At 40.0% G+C, this 20,702-nt stretch overlaps 1 protein-coding gene across 1 annotated transcript in view; it reads left to right on the forward strand.

The window, feature by feature from the left end:
• LOC103031495 (gamma-aminobutyric acid receptor subunit alpha-3) overlaps positions 1–20,702 on the forward strand; it is a 237,099-nt gene that overhangs the window by 112,372 nt on the left and 104,025 nt on the right. Inside the window, exon 5 of the mRNA XM_049466513.1 lies at positions 5,625–5,845. Within this exon, the coding sequence (XP_049322470.1) occupies positions 5,625–5,845 (221 nt within the window). The remainder of the gene's footprint in view (positions 1–5,624; positions 5,846–20,702) is intronic.

Here is a 20,702-nt window from a genome sequence, read left to right on the forward strand (position 1 = left end):
AAATTTACAGTATCTTATTTCAAAAGGTGGGCTTGATATAAGTGATGCAAAGTGATACAAGTGATCTGTAATACACCACATTAGGCACTAATGGTCAAATTTAAACAATTTAATTAAGATATAAATGTAATGCCATCTAGTGGCTTTTTTTTGGTAGCAGCAGTGTGCACTATTAAAACAGCAGTGTGCAACATAACAAAATAAATAATAAAAAAAATACAGGAACAGTCATGTACAAAATAATAGAACAGTTAGAGCCTTAACAAACTGAACTCTATCCTACTATAACAGTTAAACATGAAAAATAAGACTCGGTCCCTGAGAATGACAAGTTTCTTTCTTTAACAAAGATACATTATTAACTTTATCTGAGAGAAAGATGCTCCTTAAGGTACCAAAACTGTTAATATATTTGAGGCTAGACAAAACAACTGTTATTTTTATATTTTCAAATTTTTCTTTAAGAAGATGAGAATGTCCACATTCTCTGGAAAAAGGGCTGCTCTTTGAGCAGTCACAATGACCGCGGTGTCGACTACAGCATGCTGCACCATTTGCGTAGCGCGCGTGTGCTTGCGTAGCTTAGAGGGAGGGATCGTCGGTCCTCTTTTTGACTTTGAGGCTCGAGACCATGATAATTTTGATTGATTTCGATAAAATATTGAAATTGTGACAGCCCTAATATACAGTGTATATATATTCCCTCTAAATCATGCATTTATATGTGTTTGTAAAGAAACAACTCATGACCATCACCTGAAGGTAAAGCAGGGATAAAGCCATCATCCTCCGGGTGCTTTTTTTTTTTTTTAGGGCTGGATCAAAGACCCTCCCCGGGGTAAAGTGGCCTGTCTGCAGTTGTGTTTCCAGTGTTAAGCTTCACCGGAGGCCAGGAGACGCTCTAACCCGAAGCTGAACAATGACGTGTACAATATGTAATCTGTGTGTTTGTGAGGCGCTCGCTCGGAATGAAAGAACTCCATTCACCGCTAAAAATGGGTCAGCGTGAATATGGGCTGCGGCTTTTGTGATGCAGGAAAACGCACAGAAAAGCCATGAGAAAACAGCCAATTTGTGAACAATAAGACATGACCAGCTTGTTTCATCAAACCACAAGCACTGCATGAAATGTGGAGGATTTCTGGGAGTGTTTACAAACACAGAATCAATCGATCGATTTGTGTGTGTGTGTGTGTGTGTGTGTGTGTGTTTACTGCAGTACAGCAGTGGAGGGTTTTAGATTGCGTTTCGCCTCAGATATCATCACAGCAAGCAAAGGCTTATTGAATCTCCTTGAATCTTGTATTTGAAGACTAGATTATACTCATTAAAATAGTTAAAAGTGCTGCATAGTGTTCTTTAAGGAGGATACCATAGAAGATCTACTTTTGTTTGATTAAAGTGGCATTGCTTATTTTGTCTTTTAAATTGTAGGTTGAAAGTAATTTATTGTAATTAGCAGTATATAGGGGTGGGCGATATGGCCCTAAAATAATATCACAATATTTCAAGGTATTTTCGTGATAATGATACTCTTGGCGATATGACAAAACACTGATTAAAAAAAAAAAAAGAATCAAGAATACAGTACTGCAACAAAATAAAAACTAAATTGTATTATTGCATACGATATGATATGGCACACTCCTGAGATATAAAAAAAAAAAGTTGAGGGCTGAATGTTATTCTATACAGATTTCTCTCCTGAAAACCATTTATTTGGGTGAGTAAAGGGCTTCCAATTACTTACAGTAAGTTTAGATTTCCTGTATTTTTGCGTGGTTAGCACCAGTGCTAGCCATGTTTAGCAGCGCTTAGCACTAGTAAATGTTGCCTGACAGCGCTACACTAAGGAACCCAGAGTGTTCCCTTAAGCCAGGGCACTATCAGCTAGCGATTAGCGGCTAATGCTAAAACTGCTCCAGCCTCGGAGCTGGAGAAACTTTACTGACACTAAGTGGCTTTACTGTTTATTACAACCTGACTGATAGAATTCATACATAAGGCGCACTGTCGATTTTAAGTTTGCTAAATATAACATGATTTGCCTTTTTGTAAACAGGCATAATGATTGACAACTTAAGAGATTTAGGTATGTAGCCTATGCTCAAAGATGCGTTAACTATGTGATGTACTAGTTTACCAACTTTTGGATCTCATTTATACATGACTAGGATTTGATGATCTAATTACATTAAGAAAGTTTTTTTTTTCTAGAAATAGGCTGGAATACTCTAGGTATGCATTGGAGCTGCTGCAGCATTCATCAATGTCTACAGCTGCGTTTTGGGACTGACATTGAATCATCCCAATGTCGACCCAGAGAGCACAGACCGATAGCATAACAAAATATATATCTAAATATATAAAATGCTACTAAAAATGAAAGCTTCTGCTTTTGGAAAACAGGCTTAATGACTGACAATTTAAAAGATTTAGACATAGTATTAGTATGATACATTAACTTAGTCAAGCAATGCTGCATCAACCTTTGGCGACAATTTTGATGAGCTAATTAGATTTAGTATATGTGTGTGCCTTGGAGCTGGTGCAGCATTCATTAATGTCTACCGTTGTGTTTTGGGACTGACATTAAAACATTTTTAGTCTCACGTTTTCTTAATTTTATCATTAAAAAGCGTGAAATCATGAAATCGTTAATACTAATGTCAGCAGGGGTAACAGAGCTAGTACTAAAGAGGAATCTAGGGTTTTGTTTCTGTTTATCTCAATAAGAACTGAGATGAACTGAGATATCATTTAAATAAAGGCTTCTTATTTGTAGTCTGCACGACTCTTCTGCCATCCGATTCAGAAACATTCTAGTTTTTATCAGAAGCAAATCTTATCTAAACTGTAGAGCTGCATTATTAATACAAACACCAAGATCAGATCGGATTGGAAAGAGCTGATACTCAGCATTAAGAGACCTGGATCAGGTCCTACACTATTATGCATTCAGACAAACAGTTTGAGCAGTTTGCTGAAGGAAGCCAAAGCCAGGGGCTTGTTTTAGTTAGTTAGTTTCACTTTGTTTGGTATAAACAGTGTATAGTTTCAGTATATCTGCTATAAGTTTCCCCACTCCCATTTTGGCACGAAAGACTGCAAGTCATTTGTAATGAATTTGCTTGTTTTTTTTCTACTCGCTTGTTTTCTGCTACAACGTCAGAAATTCTTGGCATTTCTGACTGACTGGGCAACACAGATTTCCTTCTGTTGTTTCCCAAGTATCTTTCCAGCAAATTGAACCTTTTGAAGCATGACAAAAGCCTCATAACACTCAGCTGGTGCTCTGGGGAAAAAATGAAAATGCCTGGAGTTTGGGCTTGCTGCTTCATACAGTCAGAGAGGGAGTGCATAGCTTTCTACAGTGTTCTGGATGAATACGGGTCTCAGCAGTACCGTATTTTTCATATTATAAGGTGCACTTGAAATCCTTTCATTTTCCCAAAAATTGACAGTGCGCCTTATATATGAATTTTAACCGGTCCGGTTGTGATAAGCAGTAAAGCCATTCCGGTCAAGTCCAGCATTATACAGGAGTTTTAGTGAAGTTTCTCCAGCACCAAGGCTGGAGCAGTATTAGCAGTAGCCACTAACCACAGCATTAGCTTTTTTGCTGTCTTTTGCAGAGGTGAGTATATCGAACTATAGCCTGTGTTTTTACTGTGTTAAAACAAAGGCTATGTGGTACGAACCCTGGCTTACACAAACACTCAGGGTTCCTCAGTGTAGCTCTGTTGGGCAGTATTTACTAGCGCTAAGAGCTTGCGCTGCTGCTAACCGTGTGAAAATATTGACTATCTAAGCTTACTGTGAGCAAACAGAAGAGCTTTACACACCCAAATAAAATCAGGAGAAAAATCTGTGTAGATTAGCATTCAGCGCTTGTTTGACTTTGAAAGAAAATGTTTTTTTTTTTTAAGAATTACAGTTTATTTACTTAGGCAGCACCTGCGAGACGGAATAAGAAGGGAAACATGGCGACACCGTTGTTCCTTACTATTGTCGCTTAAAATGCGCCTTATAATCCGGTGCACCTTATGTTTGCAAATAGGCTGGAAAAAAGACGTTTATTGATAGTGCGCTTTATAATACAGTGGGTCTTATAGTCTGTAAAATAGGGTATATATTGCAGAGCGTGAATATTTACATTGTTAATCCCATGTACAAAAAGCACCGGTAACACTTTATAATAACTTTCATTAATATATCATTAACTAATGATTAATTGCAATTTTTTTTTTACATTTTAAGGAACAAAAAAGTTGCTAACATATTTTTAAATACTAATAAATGCATTGGCAAATTTTATTGCAATTGATAAACATTTGTCAGGTTTAAATATCTATTTATAACTAGTGATTTATTAATGTGAAATTTCTGATCATCTAATGATTTACCATTTCTAAATATAAATATAAATGCAAATAACCAATTTTTCCATGTGGAAACATTTGTTGATAGTCACATTCTGATGAACTAATGCTTTGTTAACATCTACTTATCATGGGCTCCGAGTAGTCCAGCGGTCTAAAGCGCTGCCACTATGAGCAGGAGGTTGCAGGTTTGAACCCCCCGCTCATGCAGCTTTGCCATCAAGCTGCCGCTGCCCAGAGGGAGCGCGGTTGGCCCTGCTCCTTCCGGGTGGGTAGATGGCACTCTCTCCCCACATCACTCCTTGGGTGATGTCCACAGCACAGGGCGTCTGTGAGCTGATGTATTTACAATGTTTTACAATGTTAGTCCCTCATACAAAATGTGCCTTATAATCCGGTGCACCAGAAAATAGACGTTCATTAGTAGTACGCCTTATAGTCCTTGAAATACAGTATATAGTGCAAAGCATGAATGTTTAAGGCGTTAAACCCTCGTACAATCACTCCTTACATACCTATCTCTTGTTCTTTTCTCTGGAATGTGCTAATTGGCCCGTATGATTGAGCATTCTAGAAATAAAAGCAGAATTTAAGCTGAGGATAAGGTTGTTTTAGGCTGTTTGTTCTTAACCAGCTTCTACAAACCGTGGAGAATTGCGTCAGCTTCCGTGGCAGAGTGAGAGGTTTTAAAACGGCAACCGTGCTTCTTAGTAGAAAACCCACTTTTTTTGGCTGCCAGAAGAATCCTTCTTGTCGTTTTAGGAAAGGTTATCAAGGATGAAGCTCAGCTTTCTTTTTTTTTTTTTTTTTCAATATGGTCAGAGAGATAACTCTTGGTTTAAAACGAAAAAAAAAGAAGAAGAAAAAAATTAAGGATGCCTGAAGGATTCCTCAGCAGCAGGCCAGCTTCTCTGCTTAGAGTGGGAAAAAGCTGAGTGAATTATTGAAGTGGAAGGCCTAAGAGGCATCTTGACCTATCAAGGCTGCCTGTTTTGGAGCACAGATTCGGTGCGAGGACAGAGCCGCTGTCCAGAGTGCGCCCCACGCCGTCCACGAGATTGGACAGAACTTTCTTTCTCGCACTCTGAGGGAATTAGATCGGACAAGCAGAGAGAGTTCTGAAGCTGAAACTCAGACTTTAAGATTGTCTTTTTCACAAAAGCAAAACATGCCAGTAGAGCAGCTCTGACGCATTCTTCTCTTTTCCCTTTTCATCCCTTCCCTTCACGTCTTCTTCTCCAGGAGTACACCATTGACGTGTTCTTTCGGCAGAGCTGGCGAGACGAGCGGCTGAAGTTTGACGGGCCCATGCAGGTTCTCCCACTCAACAACCTGCTGGCCAGCAAGATCTGGACTCCAGATACCTTCTTCCACAACGGGAAGAAGTCAGTGGCGCACAACATGACCACGCCTAATAAACTGCTGCGGCTGGTGGATAATGGGACCCTGCTGTACACTATGAGGTGAGCTGGAAATCCTTAACAGGAGGCAGCCATATTTATTTACACATCCCTGTTAGACAGTAAAATAGGCCTTTATTTTTTAGGAACTGTAAAAAAAAAAAGGTAAATGGCTTTACTCTCTTTTTTCAGCACACTCATCATCAGCACATCCACAAATATGAAATTTTCATAGCAGCTGTTATGCTAGATGTTGCTAGGTTGCAGAGGAGCTGCACAGAATGTGTACATAAATATTATTCAGCCAATGAGAAGTAGAGACACTTTTGAAAAGAAGTAGTATTAGTTTAAATATGTTTAAATGTACAATTATTTCACAATGATTTCAAATAGCTTTGTTCTAGACACTCTGTGCACTCTATTTTTCTCAGCATCTCAATTTCCTCTGCTCAAAAGTGCCGAAACACTGCGCTGTTAAGATATCAACGCACCAAAGTCAGAGTGACCCTGGGACTTAAAGGGCTCTTAAAGTGACACACTAATTTGTTTATTTCACATTGTTTATTTTACATTAGTGCTTTTCAGTGCACCAAGGACAGCGACTGGCCATTCTAAAGGCCCAATCCTATTTCACCCCTTGGCCCTACCACTTACCCCTACCCCTTGTTTTTGAGCATAACCCTTCCCCTTACAACAGTGTTACAAGGGTACAGGGTGAAATCCTCCACCTTAAGAATTGGGACAACCTTTCAAGCACCCAATATGTCATCAGGAGCTCTAAAGTTCAGTTACCTAGCTGCTGGTTAACTAATTAACTTCAGAAAAGGGGGGAGATGGTTCAGAAATGAAGTATTACTGTCCATTCATTCATTTCTCTGTGATGAAGAGCTAAAATTAGCTTTGATAAGCTTTTATTTTATTATTTTTTTCTGTTCCCCCTTAAATGCTGCAGCCCCTGCCAGCTGTTGCACCATTTAAGGTGAAACAGGAAAGTTATCTAGCTTGCTAGCTACTGAGAGGAGAGGAACTACTAGCGATCTTTTTTATGCTTGTTATGAAGAATTCGGCCAGTGATTGCCCAACCCCTCGTTTTTGAGTTGTGCATCTGAAAAATCTCAGTTTGAATGGCTTACAAGCCCTATCACTTCCCCTAACCTACCCCTCCAGCCGAACAAGAGTCGAGACACCCCTACCCCTTGGTGTGCACGAGCAAAACAGGGGGGTGGGGCAAGGGGTAGGGCCAAGGGGTGAAGTGAGATTGGGCCATAGTTTGGGGAATTTAAGGTGTCAAACATTTAATTTAAAAGCTGAGTTAACTCCAAAAACACACTGTAATCAGTTGCTTTAGCATTTTACCTTTACATTATGATTTACAGTGCAGGCATCAACACAGATTTCTCCTTTTTCTTCTTGATCTATTTAAGGACTACACTCGACTGACTTCAGACCTCAGGTGGACAAATGAGTGTCAGACCACAGACACATCACGCATCTCGTCCCACTTCTGTAACCCTGGCACACACACAAAAAAAGAAAAAACTGCGCAAAAGGAGCCAGAAACGTCTGGCACAGGCCGGTCAAGTTTGAGACTAATGCTTTTTTAACGACGGAGGTTAAGTAGGACTCAGGAGGAGCGGGAAGCCCCTGGTCCAGCCTGTGTGCTGACCCCAAGTGCTTGATGAATGAATTGGGGAATTGAATTGTGACTGGCTTGGCCCGGAGCTGTCCAGAGCAATGTGTCCAGCTGCCAGAGACGGCCAGCGCGGGCCAAGTCCGCCAGCCATTTTAGCATAGCCCCTGGGCTGCCCATACGTGGCTGTGAGAAAGGGCAGTCTGGATGAGGGAGCGAGGGAGCGATTCATTTCCTCTGAAATTTTATTTTATCCTGCTTTTTAGAAGTGACCCTGAAGCCAGGAGAGAAACAAAACACAGCATCGTATATGATACTGCCGTAGGAGAATGAATGAATTACACATATCTACAGGGGTTGGACTATGAAACTGAAACACCTTTTTTTAGATCACAATAATTTATTGTCCCGATGGACAGTGAGGTTCGGTGCACATTGAATTCTGCGTGATTTGGGCAGCTGTGGTTTTATGTTTTTTGGATACAATCCGGGTTAGCACCCGAACATCCCTTTCAGACAGCTTCCTCTTACAGTGTCCACAGTTAATCCTGTTGGATGTGGTTCGTCCTTCTTGGTGGTATGCTGACATTACCCTGGATACCATGGCTCTTGATACATCACAAAGACTTGCTGTCTTGGTCACAGATGCGCCAGCAAGACGTGCAACAACAATTTGTCCTCTTTTGAACTCTGGTATGTCACCCATAATGTTGTGTGCATTGCAATGTTTAGAGCAGAACTGTGCTCTTACCCTGCTAATTGAACCTTCACTCTGTTCTTACTGGAGCATTAATGTGCAATTAATGAAGATTGGCCACCAGGCTGCTCCAATTTAGCCATGAAACCTCCCACACTGAACTGACAGGTGTTTCAGTTTCATTCTCCAACCCCTGTACTTGTAGAACTAATGGTAATGCACAAAATACTCTCAGAGAGAAAAGCCATTGCATGTGTGATAAGCCCCCAAAAATCGATTGTTTTGAGTGCTTAGCTCAGTTCTGCTGCAAAAAGGCTCTAATGCTGAAATGAAGTGAAAGCAGTGCATAGCAAGTGTCAGTGCTGAGTCTGCTGAGTTCTCCAGATCTAGACCTAATGGTTATGCAGGGACTACTTTATGCATTAAACATGTACATGAATATCCCATGTGCATTACAGACATACCCTACACATAATCAGAACCTGGTTAAAAGGGGAAGATACATTAGCCTCATGCCTATGCAGCAAGTTGTCTACTTTTAGCACATCGTAATTTGCTTCTTGCAGGAATTTTTTTCTGCCTAAAATGCAAAATGTTGAACACTAATGTATTCGCTTCTCAACCTATAACTTTTTCTGCCATCTCGAGTAATTTTCTTCTAAAACATTAGAATTTTCTGCATTTCTGCACAAATTTCACATAAAACTTTAACAGATGGAAGTTAAAGGAGAAATCTGGGTCCCACTTTATAATAAGTGTCCCTAAGTACTATGTAGTTACACAGTAACAATCCATGTAACTACAGTGTAACTACTAATAAAATACACATTGTTACAGGTTAACTACAGAGCTACAGATTATGTAATTACACATGTGTATTAAGGTTAATTTTGACTTGTGTAAGTACACATGTGTACTAGGGGGAGTGTAATTACACATGTAATAGAGCAAGAGTACTTACACATGTGTAACAACGTGCGTGAACTCAATCAGCCCTAATTACATACTAAACAATAGCTGTTGGATAAGTTTTAAACTCAACTTATCACACACACTATTACATATACTGTATATAAGTACACACACATTGTTACACTTGTGTAAGTACACTTACTCTATTACTTGTAACTACAGAGTAACTACTGATGAAGTACACATTGTTACAGATTAACTACAGAGGTACAGGTTATGTAATTACACATGTGTATTAAGGTTAATTTCGACTTGTGTAAGTACACATGTGTACCAGGGTGAGTGTACTTACACAAGTCGAAATTAACCTTAATACACATGTATAATTACATATCTTGTACCTCTGTAGTTAATCTGTAACAATGTGTACTTCATCAGTAGTTACTCTGTAGTTACATGGATTGTTACTGTGTAACTACATAGTACTTAGGGACACTTATTATAAAGTGGGACCGAAATCTGGTGTTAAACATGATAAGGATTACTAACTTTTGTTCAATAGTCCGCCTCCATTCCCTTCCATTATTCCAAAATATAAAACTTGTAGCTGATGCTCCCCACAGGCTTACAATGCGAGAGATAGGGGCATAGAGTTGCCCATACAAAGAAATCACCATTTTTAAACCTTTAACAAACAGCTCAAAGTAGCTCCACACTTCATTGGTAGAATTCAGAGTGTTCTGACATTTAAAACAAGGCATTGAGAACTTTAAAAGTGCACAGGTAGTTTTTATTAAAAACACTGTTTTTATACACATAGTACCTTGAGGTAGTTCACATAGGGTACAATACTAATTCCATGGAAATTCATGAATTCCAGCTGTTACTAAAAAAAAAAATAATAATAATGTTTGTACTCTTTTAGTGCCTTATTTTAAATATCAGGGCCCTCGGAATTCTTCCAATTAAGTGTGGAGCTACTTTAAGCTTGGTAATGGTGTAAAAATAGTGATTTCTTTGCATAGGCAACTCTATGCCCCTATCACTGGCATTGTAAGCCTGTTGGGAGCATCACATAAAAGCTATTTTGTATTTATCCAATATTACATATCTGTGAGTGGCAAAAGTATTTGGTGTGATGCCATTGTGCATCAATAACTGCATTTAAACATTTCCTATAACTGTTAATTATTATGGCATATCAGCTAACAGAAATATAGCCTTATAAAAACATCTTAATCTCATTAAAAAAATTTTTTTTGGTCCTTCCACAACATTTCTATTGAATTTAATGTCAGGACTTTGGCTTGGCAAGTCTTAAATGTAACCTTTTAGCCAGTAGTAGGGTCATTGCCTTCTGCATATCCCTTGTTCTTTTGAGATTCAGTAGATGCTGAGATTGGATTTTTATTTATGGAATGCAGTGTTTTTCTTTCTGGAGGATATACAGCTCTGAAAAAAAAAATGAGACCACTTCAGTTTCTGAATCAGTTTCTCTGATTTTGCTATTTATATGTATATGTTTTAGTAAAATGAACATTGTTGTTTTATTCTATAAACTACAGACAACATTCCTCCAAAATTCCAAAAAAATATATTGTCATTTAGAGCATTTATTTGCAGAAAATGAGAAATTGCTGATTCATATTCATAAAGTTTAATAGCTCAGAAATCAATATTTGGTGAAATAACCCTGGTTTTTAATCACAGTTTTCATTCATCTTGGCATGTTCTCCTCCACCAGTCTTACGCACTGCTTTTGGATATCTTTATTCCACTCCTGGTGCAAAAATTCAAGCAGTTCAGCTTGGTTTGATGGCTTAGGATCATCCATCTTCCTCTTGATTATAGTCCAGAGGTTTTCAATTTGGCAAAATCAAAGAACCTCATCATTTTAAAGTGGTCTCTTATTTTCCAGAACTGTATTTTTGTTTTTGTTTTTATATATCCACAAAATGTTGTTTCAATTGCCTTGTGGCTTATCCAAGTGTTGCATTTTTCTCAGTGCAATCCAGCCATGAACACCACTGTTGTTCAGTGTTCTCCTGAATGGTTCCAGTCATAAGTCCCACGTTTGTTTGACAACCAAGGAATCAATGAATGAGAGAGTGGAAGTACAGTGGTCTGGTGTCATGGTGTGGGGTGCAAAATCATACAATGCCAGTTCACCTTTGGTCTTTAATACAGGCACTTTGACAGCCCAACGTTACGTTCATAAGGTCCAACCGGTCCAACTAGTGCAACCAGTGGCCTTATCTTTTCTGAATGCACACTTTTTATACTTATTTGCCCGCATCAGTCTAAATGTTTCATTATTTGTTGTTCCTGATAACCTTTATCTTCCTCTCAAATTTACAATTTGCAGTACAACACTATTCTTGTAACCATTTCTATGTCGATGATTGCCTTCAACCATTAATCAAAACAGCAAATCAGAGTGAAACTCTGTTTTATAATAGTGTTTGTCTACAGGCACTCGGCTGATAATGAATGTAGCTTCTGGCGTAGTTGGTTTGTAATAGTAAATTTGAGAATATTAGGTGCTACACTGTTAGGATGATAGAACGGCGTTCCTCTCCAGTCTTATGAGCAGACGCGGCAGAGACGCTCCTCCAGGCTAAGCGTAACATTTGAATTTGGACACTTTAATGAAAGCTTGTCATTCTTCCCTTTTCTCGCTAGCGAGAAGAGCGTGTCACAGCAGCGCTACGAGCCCGTGCGCACCGGGGGGAGGAGGGGGCGGGTGATGTTCCAGGACAGTTATGTGCCGTGACATGATTGTATTGTTTGAGCTCATGATGTATGCGGCAGTTTCTTGCACATAGTGTAGTGGTGTTTCACAGGAGCCGTTTGATTTGTTATTGTAGTAAGATGCGGCTGATGGAGTGGCTTGTCTCTTTTGTGCCTTCAGGTGGATGAGAGAAGTGTCTGGCTCTGAGAATCCAAAAATATTAGATGTAGTGTTTGAAGAGCGGAAGGTTGTGGTCTGTTTGGGCATCCGAAACTCAATCTCATTCCTTCTAATAATGTAGTGCTGTAAAAAGTACATTCCCCCCTCTCGATTTCTTCTATTTTAAAATATTTGTCACATTAAGATGTTTGAGATTATCCAGCAAATGCCCTCTAAGAAGATGTTGAGACGGCATGGAAAGTGCAAATTAAAAAACACAGTGTTTCTTACATTTATTTGCCCTTTATTTGAGTTTTTTTTCTCATTTACTTACAAAACCCCATATTATGAGACACATGAGGCCCTTATCATACACCCTGCAAGGCACGTCGCAATGCTCTTTGCTGCCTTAAACCCTGTCAACAGTTTTTTTTTACGTCTTGTGACTTTTAACTGAACAATAAACAGAATAAAGAATAAAATATCATTGCTGTTCCCTTAAATAAGCTGCTGGTGTACCTTTATAGTTTGGATGCGCAGGTCAGTATCCTCTGCTTAGACTCTCAAAGCGTTGCACTGTTGAGATATGAACGCGCCAAAGTCTTAAAGCACCTGCTTCTTAGCATGCTGGCTACGGGCCTTGTTCTACATCGCTAATCACTAATGTCCCATATTACTGTCAGCCTTGTACAACATCACACACGCAGCTAGCCAATCACAGAATCACACACGTTCTAGAGCAGTAGATTTCAGTGACTTTGTGTAACAGGTGTACCATATTTTTCAGACTACACAGTGCACTTAAAATCCTTTAATTTTCCCAAAAATCGACAGTGCGTCTTATAATCCGGTGCATCTTATGTATAAATTTTACCTGTCAGGTAATAAGGAGCAGTAAAGCCACTCCACTGAAGTACAGCATTATAAGGGTGAGTATTCAGTGAAGTTTCTCCAGCACCGAGGCTGGAGCAGCATTAGCATTAGCTGCTAACCACAGCGCTAGCTCTTTCGCTGTTCAGTGGTGAGTATATTGGACTATAGTCTGTGTGTTTGCTATGTTAAAACAAGCTACCTGGGATGAACCGCTAGCTAATATCGTCCTGGGTTACTGGAACACTCAGGGTTCCTTAGTGTAGCTCTATTAGGTGGCATTTATTTCCAGCTTGCATTGTGGTTAGCGGCTAATGCTAATGATGCTGCACCTAGCGGTAGTGCTGGAGAAACTTCATTGAAAACTCACCCTGTGAATCTAAGCTTCCTGTAAGTAAACAGAAGCGCTTTACTCACCCAAATAAATGGGTTTTAAGAGAGAAATCTGTGTAGATTAACATCTGCCTTTCGTTTGAATGTTTTTTATGTTTTTTTTTTTTATAAAATTATAGCTTTGTTTACCTAGGCACTTCACCCAGCTTCCCCATTAGTAGGAAAAAAATGGCGACACCCTTGCTCACTTTGATGTACGCATCCTTAGTCGTGTTGCTTATTGCGACTTATGTATGAAAATAGACCAGAAATTTGACGTTTATTAATAATGCACCTTATAATCTGGTGCACCTTATAGTCCGTAAAAGAAGGTATTTGAATCTCTTTACAAAAAGGGAGCATGCACTGTTTTTTCAGATCTTCTTCACATTGCCAAACAGGTTCTACTGTATTTAAGTAATGTATAGATTCAACAAGTCTGTCAGTATTCACAGCTGGTTTTAGCAAGTGAAATTAAACCCTATTTCCTTAAGGAACAATTGAATTTGGTTCATTGGTCGATTTTGTAAATGCCCAAGTACTTTTTTACTTTACTAGCACTGTCCATATTTAACCCTCTCTTCTACTTTTAGTTTTCAGGAAGATAAATTTCAAGCATAACTTAAAGATAACAGGAAGATAACACCCTGCATGCTTTGAGCGTACAGTTATTCAGATCTCTCATTACTCTCCCCGCTTTGACAAGAACCAAGACACTAGCGTGACCTCGTAAATATGCTGTCACAGTATCACATCAGCAGAATGTGGTGCCATGACCCTGCCTTGTTCTTTGCTCAGAAAGGGGAAAATGCTACAGTCTGAAAAATGAAGCTTTAGGTTGTGCTGGCGCTTAAGTAAAAGTCCAGTCTCGTCCTTTAGTTGCGTAGTTTGGAGGTTATTTGTGTCTTTGCGTAGCGGCGTTGTGAGAGAAACGAAGAGAGAGCGCCGCTAAATAATTGATCCCGGTTTATTGCCTCCTTACAGTCGAGTGTCTGACCGAGACCAGCTCTTTGTGGGCAAAGCCAGCCTTGTTACGAGCTCTAGGCATTTCTGGCCACCTTTTTACACAGCGTACATCATGTTTTCATGAATTAAAGAAGAGTTTGTCTACAGTCGGGCTGCGGTAAATGGGACTGATGCCAGAGATGGATTGGCCCTTTGCTCTATGGTGTGGTGTGTGCGCTCAGCAAATGAACTCCACTGAAGGCCATTGCCTTCTGTTTGTTACATTTTTTTGTCTGGGAAAGAATGGCCTTGGTGATGTGATTTTTTTTTTTTTCCGAGGTGAAAAGGACCGTGTCATCAAGAAGACAATGGTGCTATCTCCAGGTAGCCTGAGCCTATTTCTTTGTGTTAAAGCATGTAACAATAGAAGGTAATGCCACAGCATTCCTAAATGGAGCTGACAGACACTGGAGGAATTGTGGCTGCTGTTATAATCTGTCCTGACAGCCTCAGTCTAGACTTAAATTGTGCTAATGATTGTTTAACAGTTGATGGAGGTCTACCTAAGTCAGATGGACAGTGATGCACTGAATCGACACCATAAGGAGTTGGAGTGTTGATCACTGTATGAACGAATGGTTTGGAACTTGGCCACAGTGAAGGAAAGATACTTTTACTTTAACGTTAAAGGCCAGCCATCGCCTATAGCATGGTGCTTTTATACCACATCATTGGCGCACAATCATGAGCAGAATGCAGTAGCATCCTTTGATCGATTGGTGACTATCTCCCTTGTATCAAATGTATTCATTCCTCTTGAACTTTTCCACATTTTGTCACTTTACAACCACAGACTTACATGTATTTTATAGAGATTTTAAGTGACAAACCAACACAAAGTAGCACGTAACTGTGAAGTGAAATTAAAAAATGATACATTGTTTTCAAAATGTTTGTAAAAAAAAAAGAATCTAAAAGTGTAATGTGCAAAAATATTTACCCCCCTTTACTCTGAACCCCCTAAGTAAAATCCAGTACAGTCAATTTCCTTCAGAAGTCACTGAATAAGTTAATAGACTCCAGCTGTGTGTAATTTAGTCTTAGTATAAATATAAAACACCTGTTCTGTATCAACCTCATTGGTTTGTTAGCGATGATGTTAGAGATGATGTTAGAGAGGATGCTGTTTGTTTGTTAAACAAACAGCATCATGAAGACCAAGGAACTCAAAAGACAGGTCAGAGATAAAGTTGTGGAGAAGTTTAAAGCAGGGTTAGGTTATAAAAACATATCCAAGATGTGAGCAAGAGACATTATTGTACATGAGGTGGAACGAAATTGTTTCTACTTAATGTTTAAAACTGTTATACTATCAGATTTTTGTCCTATCGCCAAGAACATCGTTATCGCTAAATAATATCACTAAATAGGCTTTCCCCTTCCTGTCAATGGACATGCTCTTCTCCAGAACTACAATCCCCAGCATGCATCTGATAGTATCACGTTTTTGGACTCCAATCGCATCCCTTTCTTGTTTTTTTCTTCTTGTTTTCTGTTTTGTTTTGTTTTGTTTTGTTTTTTCGACTGTATTTTTGGCTCATCACCTGAATATTGACTACACTCTTGTTTTTCCCATAAAATTTAAGCCTCAACTACTTTTTACCACAAGTGTCTGACTTCAGTCTGTATTGTTACAGTGCCATGCATCTTGAAAGCTGTTTTAACACTTTTTTCCTTACATCAGAACCAATGGAAAGCCTGTATACCGAAGGTCTATGGGTTGATATCCTGAAGGAAGAGTCCATGTTTGTTTGGAGCGAGAAGCACTGAAAATGCAAGCGGTACACTTTAATCTCATCATTCCATACACGAGTTGTTAATTGAAACATGAGAGATTCACGGCTGTTTTACCCCTGAGTGACACTCCAGCTTGAGTGATTATAAAACACACTCATGCATGGTGAATGACAATTAAATAGATGAGATTTTAGAACGTTAAATGAATTTGAAAATTGGATATAGCTTCTTCCTGCTCCTCACAGAGTTCTGTGGTCTCGGAGGAGACGTAAGCACTTTGACGCGTCCAAAGAACCCATATCCAAAGATCTAAACGTATAGGAAAATAATCTACGTGATGTGTAGTATCTTATTAGTATCTTAGAAAGCAGCGCTAATGAAATTGGTTTAGGTGCGGCATTCTAATCAGAAGAGCTTTTGGAGTTTATTCTTTTCGAACAGTGGGAACATAAATGCTTCTGCTGTGTCAGGAGAATAAAATGTGAGGAGGGAAAAATCAATAAGCCAAGACACACACTCACACACACACACACATACACAGACACACCAGCAGAAGAATTAGCGAGACCCTGATTGTGATTTTGTTTTCTGAAAGAGACAATGTGGTGCAATCTCATCAAAGCAAAGGCTGGAGTCCCTGGCTGATAAGCTGCAGACCTCCCACGTGCCATCGACCATCATTTTGCCTTGATTGGTTGTGCATGGCTAGTCGTTGGCTGGGGGAGGAGGGGGTGGTGGAGTGAGGGGGGGGGGGGGGGTGCTTAAGGTTGCAAATAGGGAGCATTGTACAATAACAGAGGAACACCAGAGAAATCCCTGTGCTTTAAATAATGTACTGCATTTCTTCATAAAGGAAAAAAAGGACAGGTAAATAGATCCAGTGCAGGATAAAATGCTGTTTTATTCTTTCAGTCTGATTCAGTGCTTTCTGTCCTGAATACAGCAGTCAGAAAGCAAGCCACAAAGAGGCAGAAAAGAATGGATAGAGCTGCAGCTGCTGTCCAACACAATAGAGGACTTGTTCGACACGCAGCACGTTTAGCAGATGCGGGGGCCTGTAAGACGTGCTTCAGAGCGCTCCATCCATTACAGGTGCTGGCGAAACTGACAAGGCGGGAAAACACAGGTGGTGCTGCCACAGCCCCCCACGCTTCAAGATGGCAACACATGTTCTTTCTGTGCCCCTCCCTGCTGGATGAGTTCAAATTAATTGAGAACGCTCTTTTGAAGCAGTCAGACAGGCAACTGTAGTGTAAATGAATAGAGTCGCTGCATGCTGTCTAAAAATATAGGCTAAAAAAGACTGAAAAGGCTGAAAAGTAGCCAAATCTCCTTTCAGGACATCCAAAACTCTTTCCCATGCTGGAAGAGAACATGCTTGGTAATTTAACAGAAAGACATCCTGCTTCTCTTAGTCCAGTGTTGCGCCCCATGTCAAAATCTGTCAACTAGGCAAAATATCCTTTAATTTGTTGTAAAGGTAGAGTCTAGCAGTCAGTGATCTCTCACCAAGAGGAGCACTACCCAAAAGTAGACTCTGAGAGCCTTTATATAAGGCTGTAGAGGAAGCACTTTTATGCTCTCTTGATTGCAAATTAATAGTGAAACAGCATGCAAGCTGTCTAAGGGTGAACTCATTCTAGGCAACCTGTGCCGTGCCTGGGCATGGTTACCTCGCAAAGCACGGCTCAATTGAGTTGTGGCGAATTCAGCACCACCGACAAGAAAAGCACCCCCTCTTAGGAGTGCATGCTATGTAGATATGTATGTAACCGTGACCGAGGATGCGAGGACGCTTTTCATGGCAGGGGTGCTGAATTCAGCACAACACCGGCAAGCCCATTGAGCAGTGAGTAATGACGTAAACGTGCTCAGGCATGGATTGTTTAAATGTGCAGGCCAATGGGGGGAACTAAGGAGGGGGCAGAACTGTGCTCCAACACGATTCAACTGAACCGTGACTAGTGTGAGTACACCCTGCAAAAATAGTCTAAGAAAGTTTTGGAAATTAACCAAAACTCCTCTTAGTACATCCAAACTCTTCCCCAATGCCAAAGGTGATGGTGGCTGCCTGATGCATGGCCTGGTTGGTGGGTAATTTTTCAAAATGCCTTTGCTGCTTCTTTTTGCATTTCTAGCAGTCAGTGATCTCTCACCAGGAGGTACTCTACACAAAAGTAGGCTCAGAGAGGCTTTCTATATGGCAGTAAAAGAAGCACTTTTATGCCCTCTTGGTATGCCTTCTCTTTCCTACTGGATGAGTTCAAATGATTTGAGAATTCTCTTTTGGAGCAGCCAGATAGGAGACTGGAGCTTCAATGAATTCAAAAGTCTTAAGAAATTAACCCAAACTCCTTGCAGTACAAGTAAAACACCTCCCCATACAGAAGGCTAGGGTGGCTTGCTGATGAATTGTGGGAAATTTTAGAAAATGAGACATGTGGAAGAAGTGCACTAAGACGTACACTATCCAAAAGTAGCCTCTGAGAGAGGCTGAGAAGAAGAAGCACTGCCTGTTGTCCAAAAAAAATGTAGGCTAAGAAAGTTTATGAAAATTAACCAAAGCTCTTTCCATTACGGAAGATAATGGTGGCTGGCTGCTGGATGGCCTACATGGCTGGTAATAGATCAAAATAACCATCTTGCTTATTTTAGTCGAATGTTGCAACCCCCTCAAACTCTGTCGGCCGGGTATTTGTCCTCAAGTTTGCTGTAGAAGCATGTCTAGCCTCTCACCCAGAGGTACACTACTGAAAAACCAAAAGTAGGCTTTGAGAGCCATTTTCAAAGGCATTAGAAGAATCACTTATATGCCCCTCTTGGCAACACATGTTCTTTCTGTGCTCCTCTCTGCTGGATGAGTTCAAATTAATTGAGAATCCTCTTTTGAAGCAACCAGACAGGTGACGGGAGCCTGAATGAATAGAGTCGCTGCACGCTGTCCGAAAAAGTAGGCTAAGAAAGTCTACGAAAATTAATGAGGAGCGGGGCTCGTCACCAAGACACAAGAGAACAGCGTCAACCCACGACCATGTCAGGCCGCTTTCGTTTAGGAGACAAATGGACAGTAACAAGCAGAGAACGAGCCAAATGAACTTGTAGCTGAAGGCTCCCCCAGCCTATCAAATTAAGGGCACGTCTGAAGTGTCTGGACACGCTTGGCAATCATGTACGGTGCTGGATCTAGCTTAAAAGGGCTTTTGATGTCGAGTAAATTAGAGCATTGCTGACGAAGAGTTCACCAGCAGTGTGCTTTTAAAGACAGATTGCCGGGTCTCTGCTTCAATAATTCAAGATGAAAATAAATGCTTACCCTTTTCAGGCCTTGGTCGAGTATTTCCTGTTTTCCCCGTGTAATTGCATCATGAAAACAGAAGCTTCTTACTTTTATTATGTCCAAAATATGTCCACATTTATTAACCAAGGACAAAACTACAGAACGGCGGTATTTAGCACTGAGCTTACTATAAATCATGTGTGCCTCAGGCCCATGAAACGGATCCAGATGATCCAGTCAATGCAGAAGCGTGACTTCTTTTCAACCTTCCGAAGTTTAGCCATTTTACTCCTTCCTGTGGCTTCCTCTCTGCATAATGATAGTGCCCAAATATCAGAATCATGTGCTATATTTAGATATCAGCGAAGGATGGTCTTTGATTGTCAAACTGGTTAAAAAGATGGTTGAAAACTGGTAATCCATGTGAAAAGGAATACTCTACACTCTTGCAAACATAGTGTATGTATGTTGCATTTGATTTTGGTCGTGCTGTTCACCTTGCTTGGTCTTGCTGGTCATACTGGTTTACCAGCTTGGGTTTTGCCGGTCATGCTTGGTCTTTCAGGTGATACTGGTTAACCAGGTCGGTCTTGCTTGTCTTGCTGGTCAACCAGTGTGGTCATGCTAGTTGTCAAGTTTGGTTTTGCTGCTTATGCTGCTTGACCAGCTCCTCATTTACATTTTTTGGTTAGTAGAACATTTTCTGAAGGTCATAATTAACGCTCTTAGAATGTTCAATCTGTCAAGTTTTTTTTAACATTCTGGTAACATTACTGCAATGTCACTTGTGTCAATGTTTTTAATTTTTAGTTTTGGGAATGTTAGTTTTAGTTAGTATTTGTCTAGCTGGGAATGTTATGTGAAGAATGTTCTAATGGCAAAGTTTTCAGAAAGGTCCTGGAACATTATTTTTAGAATGTTACAGGCTAACCTTCCTGGAACCTTTTCAAAAATGTTGCTAAACTTTCTTTTAACATTCTCTGTTAGCTGGGTTGATCTTGCTGGTAGTGATGGATATGCTGGTCATCCACCATGGTCAGGCTTGGTCATGCTGGAAGGTTATTCATGCTTGTAGACTAGCCAAACCATTACTCAACTGAAGCTAATCTTCCTGGAACCTTTTCAAAAAATGTTGCTAAACTATCTTATAGCGTTTTCTGTTAGCTGGGGTGGTCTTGCAGGTAGTGATGGTTATGAAAGTCATCCAGCATGGTCAAGCTTGATCATATTGGAGGTTATTTATGCTTATAGACCAGCCAAACCATCACTCAACTGAAGCTAATCTTTCCATAACCTTTTCAAAACTTTCTTACAGTGTTTTCTGTTAACTAGGTTGCTCTTGCAGTCAGTGATGGTTATGCTAGTCATCCAGCATGGTCGAGCTTGGTTATACTTGGTTATGCTTGTAGATCAGCTAAACCATCACTCAACTTAACAAAAGCGCTGTACCCTGCAGTGGTCAAGAGCTAAATTGGCCAGATTAACTAGCATGACAAGCTTTTTGTTAAGTTATGTTTGTAAGGTGTTGTA

The sequence above is a fragment of the Astyanax mexicanus genome, chromosome 17, assembly GCF_023375975.1.
Source record: "Astyanax mexicanus isolate ESR-SI-001 chromosome 17, AstMex3_surface, whole genome shotgun sequence".
In the NCBI taxonomy this organism is placed as follows: Eukaryota; Metazoa; Chordata; class Actinopteri; order Characiformes; family Acestrorhamphidae; genus Astyanax; species Astyanax mexicanus.